This window comes from Nomascus leucogenys, chromosome 9, assembly GCF_006542625.1.
Source record: "Nomascus leucogenys isolate Asia chromosome 9, Asia_NLE_v1, whole genome shotgun sequence".
Classification (NCBI taxonomy): domain Eukaryota; kingdom Metazoa; phylum Chordata; class Mammalia; order Primates; family Hylobatidae; genus Nomascus; species Nomascus leucogenys.
The window spans coordinates 101769102-101789318 of NC_044389.1; the positions used below are offsets into that span (position 1 = coordinate 101769102).

The 20217-nt window shown below is 38.4% G+C and overlaps 1 protein-coding gene and 1 pseudogene across 2 annotated transcripts in view; one reads left to right on the top strand and one right to left on the bottom strand.

Moving 5' to 3' along the window:
* Window positions 1-2791: 2791 nt before the first annotated feature.
* Window positions 2792-20217, top strand: part of PRPF18 (pre-mRNA processing factor 18) — a 44071-nt gene continuing 26645 nt past the window's right edge. Inside the window, exons 1-4 of one of the 2 annotated variants that reach the window (XM_030819296.1) lie at window positions 2814-3008; window positions 13507-13584; window positions 13697-13723; window positions 16303-16407. In XM_030819296.1, the coding sequence (XP_030675156.1) occupies window positions 2943-3008; window positions 13507-13584; window positions 13697-13723; window positions 16303-16407 (276 nt within the window). In that variant the 5' untranslated portion in view covers window positions 2814-2942. Of the gene's footprint in view, window positions 3009-13506; window positions 13585-13696; window positions 13724-16302; window positions 16408-20217 lie in introns of both variants that reach the window. The other variant, XM_003257650.4, reaches the window with a different exon arrangement.
* LOC115836752 lies at window positions 7379-8338 on the bottom strand (annotated as a pseudogene).

Sequence of the window (20217 nt, forward strand, 5' to 3'; positions counted from 1 at the left end):
ATCCTTTGCTTTCTTTTATAGGTACTCTTCAAAATTTATCATATACAATGTCTAAAGTAGACATGCTAGAAAATTTATAAATAGTCTAAATAATAATTAAACAGAAAAAGACTGATACCTGAATTTTCCCCCCCATATTATGAGATTTGTACCAAATTGTGGTATAAAGCAGAAAATAAGAATCTCCAATTGTTCTACTGTCCAGATAAAAACTTGGTATTTTGGTACGTTTCCTTCCAATCAACGTTTTATTATGTCTATATGTTTTTGTTAAAAAGCATACGTCTATGTTTTTGTTAAAAAGCAGAGACTGTATGCTATAAAGTTTCATTATGCTACTTTTGGACCGAACATTGTATCATGAGCATTCCCATACCACTGAATTTTTAAAAACATGGTTTTTAATGATGCCATATTATTTGGTTGTATGTATAAACTATATTTTATTTAACTATTCCTCCATTTAGAACACTTGGGTTGTTTCCAATTTTTCATTTTTATTTCTTATTTATTTATTTTTGTTTTAGGGATAGTGTCTCACTCTGTCACTCAGGCTGGAGTGCAGTGGCGTGATCAATGCTCACTGCAGCCTTGAACTCCTGTGCTCAAGTGATCTTCCCGCTTCAGCTTCCCAAAGTGCTGGGATTACAAGTGTGAGCCTCTGTACCCAGTCCCAATATTTCACTTTTAAAATAATGATTGTGATGAAATGGGATGCATGTTTTTTTAAATGAATGTGGTCTCTCTTAGGGTCAGGGTGATTTGTTCTTTTAAGCGTTTCTTTTCTTTTCTTTTCTTTCTTTTTCTTTTTTTTTTTTTTTTTTGAGACAGAGTCTCACCCTGTCATGCAGGCTGGAGTGCAGTGGCGCGATCTTGGCTTACTGCACCCTCCACCTCCCAGGTTAAAGCAATTCTTCTGCCTCAGCCTCCTGAGTAGCTGGGACTACAGGTGCGTGCCACCACGCCCAGCTAATTTTTGTAGTAGAGACAGGGTTTCACCATGTTGGCCAGGCTGGTCTCAAACTCCTGACCTCAGTTGATCCGCCTGCCTTGGCCTCCCAAAGCGCTCGGATTGCAGGCGTGAGCCACTGTGCCTGGCCTCTTTTAAGTATTTCTAAAAGACCCTGGATATCTTTTTTCCTTCCTTTTGAATTGAAAAGCTTGCTTGTCAGTTGCTTGTTCAAGTATTTCTCTCTATCACTCTTTGATCTCAGGCCTTAATCAGGATTGAGTGCACATGTTTACATAAACATAGAAATCAACGAAAGTCTAAAATGTAAGAGGAGGCTGTTAACTGTAGCTAGTACCTTCTCTTATTTACACTGACAGTTTCCCAGGTGGCCAGCCGTTGTGTTCTCTGTAAATATCCATTGCTGTTACTGTCATCTGTCTTAACCCTTCAGGTTTTTTTGTGTGTGTGTCTAACAATCCCTAATCCCTAAATCAGGAAAATGCTAATAAATTATTATTTGCTCATTGAATTAGTGAGGGAAATCCATATTCAGGCAAGAGTGTTGCCATATTTAGTTCAAGGACATTTTCCCATGTTGGCTTATTTCTGGCAAAAGTCAGGTATATTTTATTTTATTTTGTTTTGTTTTTGAGACAAAGTCTTTCCCTGTCACCCAGGCTGAACTGCAGTGGCATGATCCCGGCTCACTGCAACCTCCACCTCCCAGGTTCAAGCAATTCTCCTGTCTCAGCCTCCTGAGTATCTAGGACTATAGGCACCTGCCACCATGCCTGGCTAATTTTTGTATTTTTAGTAGAGACGGGATTTCACCCTGTTGGCCAGGCTGGTCTTGAACTCCTGATCTCAGGTGATCTGACCACCTCGGCCTCCCAAAGTTCTGGGATTACAGGGGTGAGCCACCACGTCCGGCCTCAGATATCTTTTAGATGAAGTATCAACCCCCCCCCAAAGACCTTCTAAATTGAAATAAACAATTCAATTGTTCATTTTTTTGTTTCATAAAGCATTTTACCCATTATCAGCTGACTCAACAGAATGATATTTCTTACCTTTTTTGAGTAAGAAAAACAAAATGTCAAATATTGTTCAATTATGATTTAACAAAAACAATTTTTAAACGTGCTTCAATGACATGAAAAAAATAAGTCCACTGTAAACAAATGTTAGGGACTTAAAAAATCTCTGACATAATTTTTCTCTTCAATTTAACTATTTTTCCCTTGGGTTGGATTAAAAAAAAGAAAAGGAATTTCTGATTACATCTCCAATCATGTCACTGAAAAATCTTGATTGCTGAACACATGACCAAAAAAGTGATTAGTTGGCTTGAGGTAAATGTTCAATTATCACCAAGATTGGTAAGCAATCTAAAACAGAGGGAGTGGAGATAAATTGACTTCCAAACTGCCTTAAATGGATGTAGTCGTTTAAGTTCACAGGAAATTGAACAGACTAGTAATGAACACTGCCCTTTCACTCTATTTTTACAGGTTAGTATTATTATTTAGATTTTTCTCGTCCTTTAGTACACTTATTTTGCAAGCAAGTAACTTCAGAAACCCTAATGTAAATTTCCAGTTAATAAAGATCTTGATTTAACTGGCATTATTGAGGCGTTCTTCGAGAGGCTTTTGGAACTGAACTAGCAGGTGCAGAGAGTACTGTAAAGACGCGGGTTTCCGCCCACGTTCACGTAAACCTCTCGAGGGGAAACTACAGGCGCGCTGCCGGAGGGCGCCGCCAGTGGGCACTCACGCACAGCTGCTTTCGCCACCACAGGCGCCCTGGGGCGCTCTCTTCCCTCATCTCTCTCATCCCAGCTTCCGCCGGAAGCGGCTCCTGTTAGTTGTTGTCCTCAGGTGTTTGGGCTTGTTGTTCCTTATACTCAGTGGATTCGCGGCCGCCGGCCGGGTGAGGCTGGGTTCGAGGAGCTGGAGCGGGAAACTGGAGTTTAAATTCTGGCGGCGAGATGGACATTCTAAAATCAGAGATCCTTCGGAAGCGGCAGCTGGTGGAGGACAGGAACCTGCTGGTGGTGAGGACCCTGCGGTCGTGGGGGTCGGGATGTAAGAGTTGAGAGTGTGTGTGTCGGGGTTTTGGGGTGAGGGTGAGGATACTCAGAGGATTCGGGGCGGGGAAGGGGCTTAGCGAGTGTCCTGCCACTATCCCTGTTAGGCCCCCTTTAGATCCAACCCTTGGCATCTCACTCTGAGGCTGGAGAATAGGGTCTGAGGGCAAGGAACTTGAGTCCAATTCGTGCTGACTTCCCAAAGCTGGATCAAAAGGAAAACACCTGGGTCTGGGGACGGGAACCTGAGGCCAATTAACGCCCACGTCCAAAAGCCAAACCAAAAGAAAAATTCTCATCTTCCCAACACCGAGAAGCAAAGGCTCCAGGCTGCTGCTCTCCCCGCATCCCTCCCTTTCCACCACCTCTCAGATGGGAAGGCAATGTGCCCTGCATTGGCCGCGGGCCAAACACGGGCCATCCCTTCATCTGCATAGGGCGCCAGTTCACCTTAGTCTTTAGCCACAGACCATCCAGATAAGGGGTAGCTGATAGGGACCTCAGGACGAGTACCTAAAACCCAGAAGACTTTGTAACCGGGGCCTCCAGCCGCTTGCTGGGGCCCACTCACACACTGTGGAGTGCTTTCTCGCGTTAATAAGTCCCTGCGTTTGCTGCTTCATTCCTGTGTTTTGTTACTTTTTTTGTGCGTTTTGTCCAATTCTTTGTTCAAAACGCCAAGGACCCGGGCAACTTAACCTCACGGCCTTCCTTCCGGTGACCACTTGGGAGCCTCAGGGATGCAGGTGTGGGAATTGCAGGAAAACCCGAGGCTTTGGCTGTTTTCCCCCGACTGACCCTGTTTTCCTCCAGTTTACCTAATTGCCCCCATCCTCGCTCCCACCTGTCGGCATTCTGCGGACGTGCCCCAGTGCTCCTGAGAGTTCCCTTCTGTCGCCTTATGAAGAAGGGTTTGTGCCCAATTGAAACACGGAGGAAGGGCCGCCGGGCGCGGTGGCTCACACCTGTAATCCCAGCACTTTGGTGGGCAGATCACCTGAGGTCAGGAGTTCGAGACCAGCCTGGCAAACATGGGGAAACCCCGTCTGTACTAAAAATACAAAAATTAGCTGGGCGTGGTGGTGCGCGCCTGTAATCCCAGCTACTCAGGAGGCTAAGGCCAGAGAATCACTTGTACCCGGGTGGCGGAGGTTGCAGTGAGCCGACATCGCACCACTGCACTCCTGCCTGGGCGACAGAGTGAGACACCGTCTCAAAAAAAAAAAAAAAAAAATTCCTTCTAGCCAGGTGTGGTAGTGCGCGCGTCTCGTCCCAGCTGCTTGGGAGACCAAGGCGGGAGGATCGCTTGAGCCCGGGAGTTCAGGCCGCAGTGAGCTATCATCGTGCCACTGCACTCCAGCCTGGGTGAGAGAGTGAGTCCCTGTCTCTAAAAAAAAAAAAAAGTAATAAAAGTTCCTTTCTAATAGTAAATCCCAATTGTTTTATTCTATTCCTCCTCCTCCTTTCTTCTTCAACACATGAAAAGTCTATAGGCCTGCTCTTCACTGATGGGAATGCTGAGACTCTTTTGGAAAGGTACTAAAAAGGGGGAGAAAGAATTACATGACTTAGGAACTTCCTGAAGATGATCTCCCTTACTTTATTGTGTAACAGTAACTTAGACCGCCGGTTCTCAAAGCTGTTGGTCTCAGGACCCCTTCACACTCTTAAAAGTTGCTGAAGATCTTGAAGGACTTTTGTTTGTGTGTTATTTCTATCGGTATTTACCATATTAGAAGTTAAAACTGAGAAACGTTAAAAATATTCACTGATGGATCATTTGGAAAATATTGGGTCACTGAATTATGCAGGTCTCCCAACTGTTGACACATTTCATTACACAATATAAAAAGATCACTTTATTTAATATCCACTGATCTGAGAAACATCTGTAAGCACTAGGAAACTGTCAGGCTCCTGATGACAGATCTAAGTCCACCACACTTTTAATTTTCACTTGAAAGCTGAAATTTTATCATAGGCAACAAATATTATCAGTTATTTTCTTGAAGTGATCTGCTCACTTTGTTCAGTTTGGGGAAGTTGTCTGCCAAATACCCAAGTCTGAAGAACCGTAGTTTACCAGGTGTTCTTAAGTGTAAAAATGGTATTCCATGAAAAAGCAGCCAGTTTAGCTTGCAACTCAATTGCTTTCCTCCACACAACCAGCATACTTTGGTATAAATGAGAAGTGTTGTATGCATCTTTCCTGTTTTGTCACATAATATTAAAAAGATGTGGCCAAAGATCAAGACTTAATAAAAATAGTAATTTTATTCCTTTATCATAAGGAGTAAATTTGTTTAGTGAAACTGGCTCCCTCTGGATGCAGTGGCAGTTTAGAGTCACTGCCTTGATTCTTGCTAAGGCTTCAGCAAATTTACCATTGCTTTTCACCTACAGTGCAGATGTCATCAGAGCAGGCAGGTAATGCCTTACTATAGAAAACAGTTTTGACCTCATGAGTCCTCCCAGAGGACCCATGGAAATCCGTGCATCACGGAACATCTGACTTAGATATTTGGATGTTGTGTACGATTGATGTATGTGATGTAGTGTAAGTAAGTTAGAGTTCTTAGCTTGGTAAATGGCAAATTTCATGATCACTGAAACTTTAAAAACAATTAGAAAAATGGAGGTAATAGAATGCTGTTTGGTAGGTATGGGGAAAAGCTTGTTCATATTTGTAAATGTTTTTATGTCTACTGCAGGGACCTTTTGAAGAGTGGTTGGGAGTATTTTAAATTTAGGTGTTGGAGTGCACAGTTGATGTTAGGAAGGGCCAGGGTGTTGAAATCTAAGTGCTTTAAAGGGAAAAGTGAATCACAAAATATTCAGCCCACTCTCAGGGTTCACAACATGAATATTTGCATAATCATGTTCTTTGTCATTGAAATGGACCAATCTACAAAAATGATCATTAAAAAAAAAACTTTAGATTCTTCTGGGTCATTTATAATTTATAATATATAAACTTTTCCTGGGTGTCTTTCATTTTTTTAATTTGGTAGTTGATTGAATTATCACATAATTCCAGCCAGAAGATAAGATTGATTTTTCCAATCACAGAGCAGTTCAGACCAACAAAGGGCATACATGAAATCGGAATTAAAATACTGACATTTGGCCGGGCGCGGTGGCTCATGCCTGTAATCCCAGCACTTTGGGAGCCTGAGGTGGGCAGATCATGAGATTGAGACCATCCTGGCTAACACGGTGAAACCCTGTGTCTACTAAAAATACAAAAAAAGGCCGGGCGCGGTGGCTCACGCCTGTAATCCCAGCACTTTGGGAGGCTGATGCGGGCAGATCACGAGGTCAGGAGATCGAGACCATCCTGGCTAACACGGTGTGAAACCCTGTCTGTACTAAAAATACTAAAAATTAGCCAGGCATGGTGGCGGGCAGCTGTAGTCCCAGCTACCCGGGAGGCTGAGGCAGGAGAATGGCATGAACCCAGGAGGCGGGGCTTGCAGTGAGCTGATATTGTGCCACTGCGCTGCAGCCTGGGCGACAGAGCGAGACTCCATCTCAAAAAAAAAAAAATACTGACATTCATAGTTTATATTAGCAGTAATGTTAGGCATCATGCAACATGTGTTTTATAATTTAACTTGTACAACAAGTTACCATTATTCCCATTTACAGATGAGGAAACTGGAAGCTAAGAAAAGTTACATGGCTATAGGGTTATGCAGCTAGCAAGAGATAGAGCCTGGATTTGAACCCTGGTCTGTTCCTACTTCAGAGCCTGCTCTGTTAACCTGTACAGATAAAATGGGTATTTATTCACCTTACAAACATAGAACTAGTTTTGATAGGGCTAATGTAACAAAGCACTGGAAAATTAATAGATTAACGTGATTTATATTTTTCAAATATTTGAGCTTTACAACTGTTAATCAGTGCACAAGGCAATGCTGTTTTCATGGATGATGAAATTGAGACTTAGAGGGTTACATGATCTCATACTCCTGTGGCCAGCCGGGATAGATCTCAAGTCTTAGACCAACTTGAGGGTGAGTGCTCTTGCATGATGTAAGGGAACATACACAACTAGGCGTCTTTTCTGTTGTATCCATGGGAAGACAGTCTTTAGATCTGCAGCTCTATCATTTCATGCATAATAGTTGCTTTATATCTTTTATCTTTCTGAATCATAGTGTCAGTAACTTTCAGACTTTTTCACTGCCCCATTCGTAGCAATACATTTTTATATATTGATCTGATACGTATGTGAAAAAAGTTTTATGAAATAATTCTTAAAACCACAAATGATTTTATCATGTTTTATTCAGTCCCCCTTTTTTGTTATCAGTTATTTAATTAGGTTCTTCTTAAGAAATGTAGAACACCAATTTGTGAGGATAAATTCCATGAGTCAGGGCAAACACAGATCGCAGGTAGCTCTGGAGCTTAGGAATAGCTTTGATTTTTGGTAAAATTTGTGACTCCACAGCTTTCTGATCAATCTTGCGCTGCTCTGTAATCTTGTATTTATCTTTTTCTGTGCTGAAGATCTCAGCTTCCTGGTGTCTGGGCTTCCGCAGCTGCTGCTGCTTGAATGAGCATCAGTGGGATGTTTTGGGATTTTTACATCGCTGATAACAATTTTGGTTGAGGTGGCAGTGACGGATTTCTGGTGTTTGCTTCATAGAGGAACTCAGTTGAGGACCAGGGGTCCAGTCACAAGTAACAAGCCACTAGCCAGCTGCTTCAGGAAGACCACCCTCTTGCCTCTGTGGAATCCAGTGAGGAGGATCAGAATGGTTCCTGGGGTAATGCTGGCTCACAGTTTTCTCACGTGTCAACTGAGGGTTTTTTTTTGTTGTTTTTTTTTTGCCGTGGCTCAACAGCTTTTGAGGCACATCTTCAGTAGGAAAATATCTAGGCATTTTATGGAGTCTAACCACCTGCGTACTACCTTTCTTGTCACCACCAACTGGTTTTGTAACAGTTGTAAGAACCTTCTTTTTCTTTTCAACCTTGGACTTAGCGGCTGAGTACTTCCTCTTATACACAGCCTTTCTGGAGTACATAGCACATCGGGAATACCTGCCAATTCCTCTGACAAGGACAGGGTTGTGCTGCAATAGGGCTTCCCCTTCTTGGGCTTCTTAGCCTTGAGGCGACCCTTTTTCACCTTGCCACCAGCCTCAGCCTTCTTGGCTTTGAGTTTCTTCTCTTTAGTATCCGGCTTCTCAACTTTTTCACCCACCATCTTACAAGATGGGAAAGAGCAAGCCCCTTTGTTTTAATTTTTTAGAAAACACTGGTCGGGGATCAGTAGATTGTTGTCATTACCGCATCTGTAGCTGGAGAACAGTTGTCTGTGTGGTATTGCTCTTCCAGAAAGAAGAGCCACCTCATCTTTGGTCATTTCAAGTGGTGTCCCAGCTTTTTGTGGTTAATCTGTGATAGTTGAAATAATCAGTACTTAGCTTGTGAGTGCCTCTTTCTCAACCTGCAGAGAAGTGACTAAGATATCCTCTTACCACCTGTCCTAAAATGCTGTGCCTGGTATAACCACCCTGAGGTAAATGTGGTATCTGCATTGCTAGAACACCAGTGTTTTGGAGCCTAGAATTGGTGAGTTTTCATTTAATGCAAAACCTCATGTGGAAAACCAGGCTGCTCTAGAAACTCAGTGGGGAGTAATTAGTAGTTTTACTAGTTGTAGTTATGAGGATGAGCTATGTGCAGAATTTTAGCTTTTTTTCCTTGCAGTATTTACTACATCTTTCCTATGTGCAAGATACTACAGTGTGCTGCAATAACAATGCTGCAGTAATCAAAACAGCGTAGCGCTGGCATAAAGACCAACAACTAACATCACTAGAATATAACAGCACCCAGAACGGGGCCACCCTTACACAATTAGTGGTTTTTGACAAAGACACCAAAACCAAATGGAAGGAAAGATATTTTCATTAAATGATGCTGAACAACTGGATATCCATACACGGAAATAATAAGCAACAACCCCTACCCCACATTATATAAAACATTCTGAAATGAAGGACCAACGGAAGGAATAGCAGGAACCAACATGGGAGACATTGGAAAATAAAATTAATCTAATACATTGGAAAATCTAAGTGAAGTAAATTGCTAAAAAGTACAAAAAAATACAAGAAATAGAAAATCTAAGCAAACCAGTAAGTGAGGAAGACATAAGAATCTGTCAACTAAGAGAAGAAAGCTACTGAAGAAGGAAGGAATGAGCAGTTAAATTGAAGACTGAATGAGATCAGTCAGAGAAGTCTCTTTGGATTTGTACCTCAGACATTATTTATGACCCCAAGGAGGTTTTTTCAGTGAAACAGAATGGATATCCATATGCTGTGGGGCTGCAAAGAGAATTGGAGGTAAGGAAGTGGACACGGATTAAACACTTTAATGTGGTTCTGCTGTAAATGATACCCAGGGCAGAGTCTTGAGCATACTTAAATGGTAATTGTCAAGAGCCAGTAGAGAGGGGAAGGATGAATATGCGAAGGAGAAAATAGCATTGATGGTGAGAAGTCCCTGAGGAATTGAGGTCTGGAGTAATTGGGAAGGGATTTGCCCTAGACAGACAGAGGAGGGTTCTCTGTTTCACTGTGAAGTGAAAGGACCAATGCAGATCCAGGTCATGACTGGAGTTGGGAGGAATTTGGAGGAGTTCCTGACTGGTCGCTTCAGTAAAATGAGATGGTTTAGTTATCTGCTGAAAATGAGGGGAGAATGAAAGGATGAGAAGTTCGTGAGAATGGAGACAGTGGAATGGTCAGTGTAGACAATAGAAAAGAAAATGAAATGGATAAATACCCCAGGACCAATAGGCAACGTTGAGGCCCCAGTGGTTTTTGCCAGCATTGTTTTGCGCATGCTATAGGCATGGAGAATGCCAAGTGGACTTAAACTTACTGGTCTCAGGTCTCATTCTCAATTATTGATAGCCCCAGAGAGCTTTTATTTACATAGGACACATTTATTGATAATTACCATATTAGAAATTAAAGCCAGGAAATTACAAAATGTATATTCCGTGTAGAAATGCAATAATAAACCCATAGTATGCTAACAAGTATTTTTATGAAAAGACTATATTTGTGAAAACAAACAATTCAGTGAGAAAAGTGACATTGTTTGAGAAACCTCTGGTATATTAGACAGTTGGATTCAATTTCTCCCTCCAATCTGTTGCTGTATGTTATTTTTGTTCAAGTACACGAAGAAAATTCATCCACAGGTAAGTAGTTGGAAAAAGGAGTATCTTAATAGCCTTTTCAGATAATTGTGGATATTCTTGTTGATACTACACCAAAACTAGACAATTGGTTTCTTAAAGGTCAGTTTCAATGTGGATTCTGAAATCATTTCAATGAATTTTTCATACATTAAAGCCTGTTGATCTATTTTGCTCTTTCAATGGATCTTTTTACCTACGTGTGATTTTGTAACATCTTGATTTTGTAATGTCATGGTTCAGTGAATTATGCAGATCTTCTTAATGTTGACATTTTTCATTAGATAATATTAAAAAATCTCATTAATGTCACCACTGATTTCATTGGAAAAGGCTTCAAGTATTGGGAAGCTATTAAGCTCATGGTGGTGGGTACAAGTTTTCCACTTTTCCAGTTCTCACTTGACAGCTGGAATTTTATCATCGGTGGCAAATACTATCATTGTTTTCTTTTAGCTTTAAGCTTGTTTTTTTCAGTTCTGAGAAAATGTCTACCAAACACCCAAATCTGACTAATCAAACAATTGCACAAGTGCTTTTCTTTGAGAAAACCATTCTACTTTAGTATGTAACAGAAGTGCTTCATACATTTTATTTTTTCATGCTGATTATTAAAAGGCTGTGTACTCAAAGGTTGAGATTTAGGAAAATTATACCTCGTCAAGGACATTCTTAAGAGAAACTAGACTTTTTATTTTTTTGCAAGTGCATGTTGGTGAAGAATACAGTGACTACTTAAGAGAAATTAGACTTTATTTTTTTGCAAGTGCATATTGGTGAAGAATACAGTGACTACTTAAGAGAAACTAGACTTTTTATTTTTTTGCAAGTGCATGTTGGTGAAGCATACAGTTTGAAGGCATTGCCTTTATTTGTGCTGATGCCAGTAGTCCCCCTTCCCAAATCCTCCCCACATGTTGCTTTTGGACTGTCAGTGCAAATCTGAGCACAATGAAAAAGGGGCACATAATGTCTTAGTATATCATGAAAATAAACTTGACCTTGCAGAACCTCTGAAGGAGCCCCTGTGGACCACATTTTGAGATGTTCTAGGCTTGAAATTTTGTTAGGTGTGTTCAATGGAATTGAGACATGGTCATCAAAGATAACATAGTTAAAAAGATTGGACCATGGCCTCCGGCCTGGAGAGTGTTTTTTCCTTTCTTTCTATACATCAGCCCTTTCTGAGAGGATACCAGTGTGTGTTTGCCAACTTATTTGAAATATGACAATTATATACTACCTAGTCAAAAACAATTTTAGATGCCAAAATAATATTTTGGGAGTGAAGAACTGTAGCTTGGAAGACTAGATCAGAACAAAGGGTTTAAGGACCAGAGTTCTAGCTGCTACTCATCATTCTTCCTGAGTTCTGGGAATGTCACCTAACCTAATTCTCAGCTTTCTCACCTCTAAAAAGGGGTTAATACTATTTGCCCCCACCGTACTCAGGGTAGTTTTGATGTTCAGATGATACCATCGGTTCCTTACCCCAGATAATATCTTCATCTTTATTTCTGTAAAGCTGTGCTTGTTGTGTGGTAGATAAGTCTGGAAATGTTTATTGAATTAACGAATGAACTTTTAGAAAAATCTTATTCTGAAAGTTTTAAACATAATACAAAAATAGATAAAATTTTATGATGAGCCCCTGTATATCCTTCCCCTGAAACATGCAGCTCTAGAAAATGACATGTTCTTTTAAAACCGAAGTATGATCACATCCAACAAAATTAAAATTAGTTTGTTAATTTTATCAAATACTCTCTTCACTTTCATATATTTTCCAATTGAATTAAAATATATACATACATTTGCTTTTACAGTTGGTTTTTCAAGTCAGGTCAACATGAAGTTCGATCCTTGCATTTGCTTATTATGAATCTTGGTTTCTTTTAATGAAGAATATTGTCATTTTCTCAGCTTGGCCGATTTTTTCCATGCCATTGACTTGCTGGAGAAACTGGGGCTAGTTTTGTAAAATGTCTTTGATTTGTCTGATTGCTTCCTGGCATATTGACACTTAGTTAATTCCTCTCTTCCCTACATTTATCAAGAATACGTCGTAGACGATGGCTGGGTAATTCCTGTATTATAACATAGGTGGTACATAATCTTTTACTGATGTCAAGCTTGATCATTGGGTTCAAATGGTGGCAGGCTGATCTTTCCATTGTCACCATCGGCTTTTAGCATCCATTTTCATAAGCTTTTAGCATCCATTGATGATCATTGTCTGAGTGAATGAGCTTTGGAACTATGAGGTGCTAAATACTTGTGTGGAGGGAGTACACAGGTAGTAGTATATCATTACTGTTAATACAGTCGGGGACGGTATCTTTATTTGAACAAAGCCATCTTTGGAATAATATCCAAGAGGCAGAGCTGAGATAGCAACAAGCCTCCAAATTACGGACTGTAGATGTAACAATAAGGATAATTTTATGTATAATGTGGAAAGGACTGACATCTTTTTAGCCACAGACAAGACTTAGAGCTTGTCTCTTTACATCAAATCATATCAAAACAAATACCTTGTGAGAGGATCATTTGAGCCCAGGGAGTCGAAGTTGTGGCCTTGATTGTGCCACTGCACTCCAGCCCGCGTGACAGAGAGATACCCTGTCTCCAAAACAAACAAAAAACCAGAAAAACACACAAAAAACCCCAAATATCCTTAAATCATTTTTTAAATAAAAAGGTTCACCAAGACCACCCTATATGTAGATTATTTTAAGAAGTGATTGATATAATAAGGTTCCATGTAACAAGAAAGAACTTACACTCCTGGAGTTCCCTTGTTATGTGGGATATCAAATGTAGGCTATGTATGTCATAATTCTGTATCTGTTAGGAAAAAATAATTGAGGTATACCATTTTATGTGGTTCATAATGAATCCACTTGAAGAAATTATCACTGAACTCAAACATAAGAAATCAGAACATTTGGAAAATATTCTTGGTCTCCTCTTTGCTGATGGACTTGCCTACCGATTGATACTGCAGGAAAAATACTTGAACTTATCACACATCGGTGCCCATAGTCGTAGTGGAGGGTTGGTGATGTGTTGGGGAATCAATGTATTCATCTCTGGAACCAAAAAATATTTATTTTATCCACTTCTTGAAAAACTGAAGAGTGTTTTCAAAAGATTTCTTAAGGGATTTGTTGACTATGGGACATGAAATTTTGCCCAAGGATATATTATTGACATAATTTTTTTCTTTAATAGGAAAATAAAAAATATTTCAAGCGTAGTGAGCTCGCCAAAAAAGAAGAGGAAGCATATTTTGAAAGATGTGGCTACAAGGTATGAATGTCTGCTTTTATGTTAAATTGTATATTTCTGAGTTTAAATTTATACAGCTGTTGTTAAATGACAATCATTGATCTCTGTTCAATTTATCAATATTGTACGTTAGCCTATAAATGAGAAGCCATCTGGAGAGGTATGAGTTTTTGTTTTTGCATTTTAAAAAAAAATCTTGAATTCAGGAAAATACATGCATGACTTTTGGCTTGGAATGGTTTGGCTTTTTGTGGATGGCATGAAGTGGCTTGAGATCAAAGCTTGAATTTTTTTTTTTTTTTTTAATTAAGTCCTGAATCTGAGACTGCGTTATTTTCAACTCCACCACCACTCCTCTCCCCCACCTCTCCCAATAAAACAGTCTATTTGGAAAGAGTTCAAAACATTTATTCATCCAGCCGCAGTAATATTAGTGGTGGTAATTTCCCTACCTTCTCCGGAATATTTTAAGCCATCGATTTTATGTTTGCATTGTTAATACGTCCTTTTGGGTCCTAAGAACCTCTGCCTAAAGTATAAAGCTGTATCTATTTATATGCCTTTGTTGTAATAAGTATCACATTTCAAACACTGTTTAGTCTATTGGATAGAAAATGTCATCTTGAAATATTTCTTAGAAACAAATGAGTTGTCTGGAAGCCTTTGCTTGTGTATTTTAGAAGAAATTAGTTGATAATGTATTCTGGTTTTATTGGGAGGGGTTAAAGGGTATAAGGTGGAGAAGTTACGTTTAAATTATTTTAAAAGAAGACTATATCTAGCCTAATTTTTAACTCAAAGCTCAGCGGTTCTATTGGAATATTTTTGCCAAATCATAAACTTGTAATTAACCTTTTGCTTGTGAAATATCAATATAAGATAATACTTTTGTGCATGTAATGGGGAAAGTTCTGGAAATGGATTTATCCTGCATAGCATTTTTAGAAGGAAGCATGAGGAATGCACATGGTATGTATATGCATTTGGTTTGATTTTGTAGTGCTGGGAGAAGACAAGTATTAAAGAAAAATGTAGTTTTCAAAAGATACCAAGAAGTGACTTAAAAAATATTTTAAAATGTAATTATGTTTCTGATATGTTTCTAAAATATGGGAAAGTTTATACTTGTATTTTGGTTTTTTCCATAAAGATATTTGTTTATTTGCTTAATTAGAAATGAAAATAAGTTTTATGTTAATAACCATTGAGTAGACAGATATTCAGAAAGGAATTCTCATTTTTGCCTTGCCCAGTGTTGTCTAACATACATTTGGTCTGGAATAAGAATCACTTACATAGGTTTACTCTGCTGGCTTGTGGCATTCCCAGATTCCTAAATTTGAACCTTTTCAACTATTTGATAAGGTAGGAAAGTAACTTAATATAGTGGCAGTTTTTGCTTTTGTTTAGTGTTTTTTTGTTTGTTTGTTTTTATAGAGGAAAGCCCTGAAGGAAAATAATTACTGTAAAGATAATTGTTTATAACTTTGAGTCCAGCTCACAAAATGACTTAGATCTTTTCCCCAGAGCTATTAACTGCCATTATATAATTAAATGTGTTTTTAATCCTGAGATTTTTGGAGAAATACGTTTCCATGCTTAAAAAGTAAAGCACAGATGTTTCTTTAGATTTTTAAAGATTTCCATCTTGGTAGTAATGACATAGTATTCATTCCTTTTATTCTTTTGTAGAAATGAGTTAGCATTTTTTAAGGCTTGATGCTGATTTGACCTGTGAAAATAGAAAGGCTTAGTTTGTTACTTTAATTTTACCTCAATATCAATTAGTTATGGTGAACATAAACTTGAACTGTAAGCTATAGAATCATGAATTATGTAATTTTTACCATATAGCCTTTCTTAATGTGAGTTTCTTTCTTAATGTTGATCTTCTTTTATGTTCTTTTGATCTTACTCCTACTTTCAGCATTTTGGATTTATCTTATGGTCAGATGGGAAACCACGTTTCAGTATCTTTTTCATAGACTGTACAAAGGGGCTTGTAAATTGCTGAATTCAGTTTTCCTAAACTGAGACTTGAGCAACAGATTTGAGAAAATATGTGAAGAGACTGTTTTTCCTACAGGTTCATATGAACAAGAATGCCCACTCTTTCCCTGGGTGGCATTAGTAGAGAGGTGCTTTTTTCCTTGTGTTTCTATAAGGTTGGCAGCTCAGTTTGTGGACCAACTCTGTGTAGCATTAGGAGTTTTTCTGTATGTCCAACATGATTTTTGTACATTTGGAATAATATGTTTTGAAAAGCAGGGTAGGAAAAGCTAGAGCTTGAAGTTTCACAGTTGCTGTTGGAAAGAAATTCTTTTATCTTCATTTTGAAGCTGAGCAAGAATCAAATAACCCTGCAAGACAATTTAAAGAGGAAGAGCAAGTTGCTTGTTTTTAAGGAAAAAGTACAGTCTTTAGAATCTGGGGAGAAAGAGAGTGCAAATTTCAGCCCTGTTAAATTTGGATTTTGGGAATCATCATAGTTGTGTCACTCTTTTATAGCAAGAATGCTGATTCCTCTGTGCATGCTCTGGACTTGCGATGCCCCTGACGTGAATACGTTTGACTCTCTTTTACAAGCATGTACATTTATTATGAGCTCTTTGCTCAGAGGAATATTAGAAAATCTTCAGTGTTGAAAACATGTTTAATTTCCATAGCTAAGGTAATAGAATGATAAATATTAACTATGTTTTTAAAGCTGAATTTCATTTCTTTTGGCTATTAATATAGATACAGCCAAAAGAGGAGGACCAGAAACCATTAACTTCATCGAATCCAGTGTTAGAACTTGAACTGGCAGAGGAAAAATTACCTATGACGCTTTCTAGGCAAGAGGTAAGTTTATTTGTGATGGTTTCATGAGAATAGGATCTCCACAGTGTTTACATTTATCTCCAGCTTTTCCAATAAGTCAAATGTCATTATTTCCTGTGTAAAATGACTTATCTAAAAATACTGTGCAGCTAGTTTTCTTCATGAAGTTCTAAATTACTCACTGCTTTTTTTGATATTATCTTAACTTTTTTTAGAGCTTATCCTTCCAAACTTTAAAAAATAAACATGAATATTCAAAAATAAGTATAATTAAATGTTCTTATGCTAAATATTTGTACTTAAATTATTTTAATTATTATATTATTTTGTAACATACTTCCCTTTCCCTTATTTAATAATATGTCTTTCCAGATTAAAATATGGAGATCTACATAATTTTGAATGAGTGTATAATTTCCCATTGCTTGTTTGCTCCGTAATGTTTGTTTATTTATTTATTTTTGAGACAGAGTCTCACTGTGTTGCCCAGGCTGGAGTGCAATGGTGCGATCTCGGTTCACTGCAGTCTCTGCGTCCCGGGTTCAAGCGATTCTCCTGCCTCAGCCTCCTGAGTAGCTGGGATTACAGGTGTACACCACCACACCCAGCTAATTTTTTTTTGTATTTTTAGTAGAGATGGGGTTTCATCATGTTGGCCAGGCTGGTCTCAAACTCTTGACCTCAAGTGATCCACCTGCCTCGGCCTCCCAAAGTGCTGGGATTACAGGTGAGCCACCGTGCCTGGCTGCACCATAATATTTAAAAAATCATTTATTGATGATCATTTAGATTGCTTATTATAAATAATACTAAGATGAACATCCTTATGTAGACATCATTGCATACATAATAATGTGTGATTATTTCCTTTGGAAACATTTCTAGAAAAATAATTTTTAGGGCAAAGACTACGTATATTTTTAAGACTTGATATATATCACCAGATAGCTCTGGAGGTATTAGCCATGTTGTGCCACTTTATACTCCTAGCTGTTGTGTTTATAGTGTTTGTCTATTCCTTGATCAGTATCAACTATTATTTTACTTAAAAAAATTATAAAATTTAAAGATAATCATGTGATATAAAGAAATCAAATTAATACAGAGGGCTGTAAAACAAAAATTTCTTCCCTTCTGTTTCCCCCCACCCCACCGTGCCCCCATTAGTCCTTCTCCTACCCAATTCTTCACTTGTACAAGCATCAGTGTGTATGTGTATACCTTTTTTCCCTTTCACACAGATGAGATTACATGCATTTGTGCCTTAGTCTTTTCACTTAAAAGTACCTTTTGAAGGCCATTTTATGTTGGAGTGTGTGTGCGTATGAACATTTTTCACAGTAAACATGTGGTTTGGGCAGGTTACCTGGTCTGTTTCTCGATTTCCTTATGTCTGAATGAGAGTAACAATTGGGTCTACCTCAGGAGACTTTCATGATCAAATAAGGTAATACATGAAGAGAACAGTACTTAGTAGTGAGCTACTCAACAAGTTTAGGTATTGTTTTTAGTAGTAGTTCTGTAATTTATTAAAATTAGCTCTTTACTGATGGCTAGATTACTTCCAGTTGTTTGCCCTTACATACAGTGCTAAGGTGAACTTCCTTATACGTATGTCTTGATATTTGTATGAGTTTATCAATAGGATAATTTCCTAGGAAAAGAATTTCTGGTCAGAGAGTGTGTCTGTGTAATTTTCGATGGTGTGTGGAATTGTCCTACAAAGAAGCTGTGCCAATTTACATTCCAACTGTAAGTATGTAAGACTTCCTAGCATTTCTGTCAACTCTTTATTTTAAAATGTTTCAGCCTTTGCCAATCTGAAAGCAGATTATTATTTTAAATTTTTGCCAAACTGATGGGTGAAATAGGTATCTTGTGTTAATGTGAAACCTTCTATTAGTGATTATTAGAATTGAACATGTTTTCACGTGTTCAGTGGTCATTAATGTCTCTTGTTTTGTGGAATTGCCGTTTTTATATTGTGAAATTTGTCTATTGATTTGCAAATCATCATGTTTATATGTTAAGGGTGTTAACCTGTGTTCATAAGTGTGTATGTATCAGATGTACATAGTGTATATATATGTCAGTGTATCATTTGTTTTTTGCCATGCACAAGTTTTACTTTTTTGTACAATGACATCAGTCTTTTTCATTATGTGTTTTTTTTTTGTCTTGGGCATCATGCTTAGAAAGGTTTCCTCTATTCCTGAGAGTTAAACAAAGATATGTTAATTTTTTTTCCACTACCTTTATGAACTCATTCTTTATATATAGAAAATATAATTTTCTTTATATTTTAATTTTGTAGCTCAAGTGTGCATGTATTAACTTCATAGTCCAAAATACTTGAAATTTCATGTCACATATTTCAGAATTCTGTTACTTTTCGATTTTTTGAGACAGTCTCACCATGTCTCCCAGGCTGGAGTGCAGTGGCATGATGTAGGCTCACTGCAGCGTCTGCCTCCCAGGTTCAAGAGATTCTCAAGCCTAAGCCTCCCAAGTAGCTGGGACTGCAGGTATGCGCCACCAGGCCTGGCTAATTTTTGTATTTTTAGTAGAAACGAGGTTTTGCCATGTTGGCCGGGCTGGTCTTGAACTCCTGATTCGGTGATCTGCTCGCCTCGACCTCCCAAAGTGCTAGGATTACTGGCAAGCGCCACTGCGCCTGGCCTAGAATTTCCTTTATCTTTAAACGTTGAAAAGCTTGAGTTAAAAGACAAGGTAATTTTAAGAAGTTGTTCTTTTTGTGAGATCCATCATTAGTAAACCATTGTTACTGATTAATAGTGGTACATCAGTTAAGCACTAGACATGATATGGGGAAGAAGTTCCTGCCTTTGCTCAGGGAGCTTCTATTGAAATAGTAAAAGAGGACTCAGAGGCTTAAGTTCTTTCACTGATGTCCCTTTACTCTGTGTCATTTTTTGGGGGAGGTGGTGGTGGTGGTGGTATATTTCATCTTCTTTATGTAAAAAATTAGAATAATAGAATTCTTGCACTAAAAGAAATTTCGAAGTCTGGTAGTTTATTACCTTGCCTTTAGACAGAACCACTGTTATATAATTCCAGGTAGACAAGAGTTAGCTATTTAAACTGATAACCAGAAAAATATTATGTACTCCTCACAACTTGGCCTAAGTTATAGCACCCAATCTTAAGCAGTATTTTACAGTAATAACTAGCTCACATTCCCTTTCTTTTTTCTGTTGAGGTTGTTTTTGTCTTTGACTGACTGACTTAGGGTCATCTTTCATCTTTGAGTCCTCAGTAGTCTCTTCCTGTTCTATGTCTGTAGTTGTGGATAGGACTGAATGTAAGTCATAGAAATACAGTGTCTAGGTCAAAGTCTTATGTATTCTGTACTTCTCACAAGTTGACATGTTTGCAGTATTATTTTTTAGTTCTACATTACCACATGTTTATGACGGACATTGCACAAAGGGAAACTTTCAGGGGAATGATGACTGACTGTAGAAACCATCATATGAAGATGAGGTGAAGGAATTTAGAATACTGAGGCTGGAGAGAAGAATTACTAGAGATAGCTTTAAAAATCCAATGAAAGTAGCTCTGATTTTGGAAAATCGGAATATTCTCTGTAGTTTCATGAGGTGGAACTGGGATAAATGGGTAGAAATTTGAGGGAAGTAGATTTCAGTTTTGAGAAGCAAAACATATCTGTCCAAACAATGGGATGGGATGTTTCACGAAGAAATGTGATTCCTGCCGTTTGTCAGACAGGGACCTGACAAGGGTGTTTGTGAGGTCATTTCTGCATTGATTGGAGATAGTGCTAGATGACCTGTTAAATTTCTATTTTAA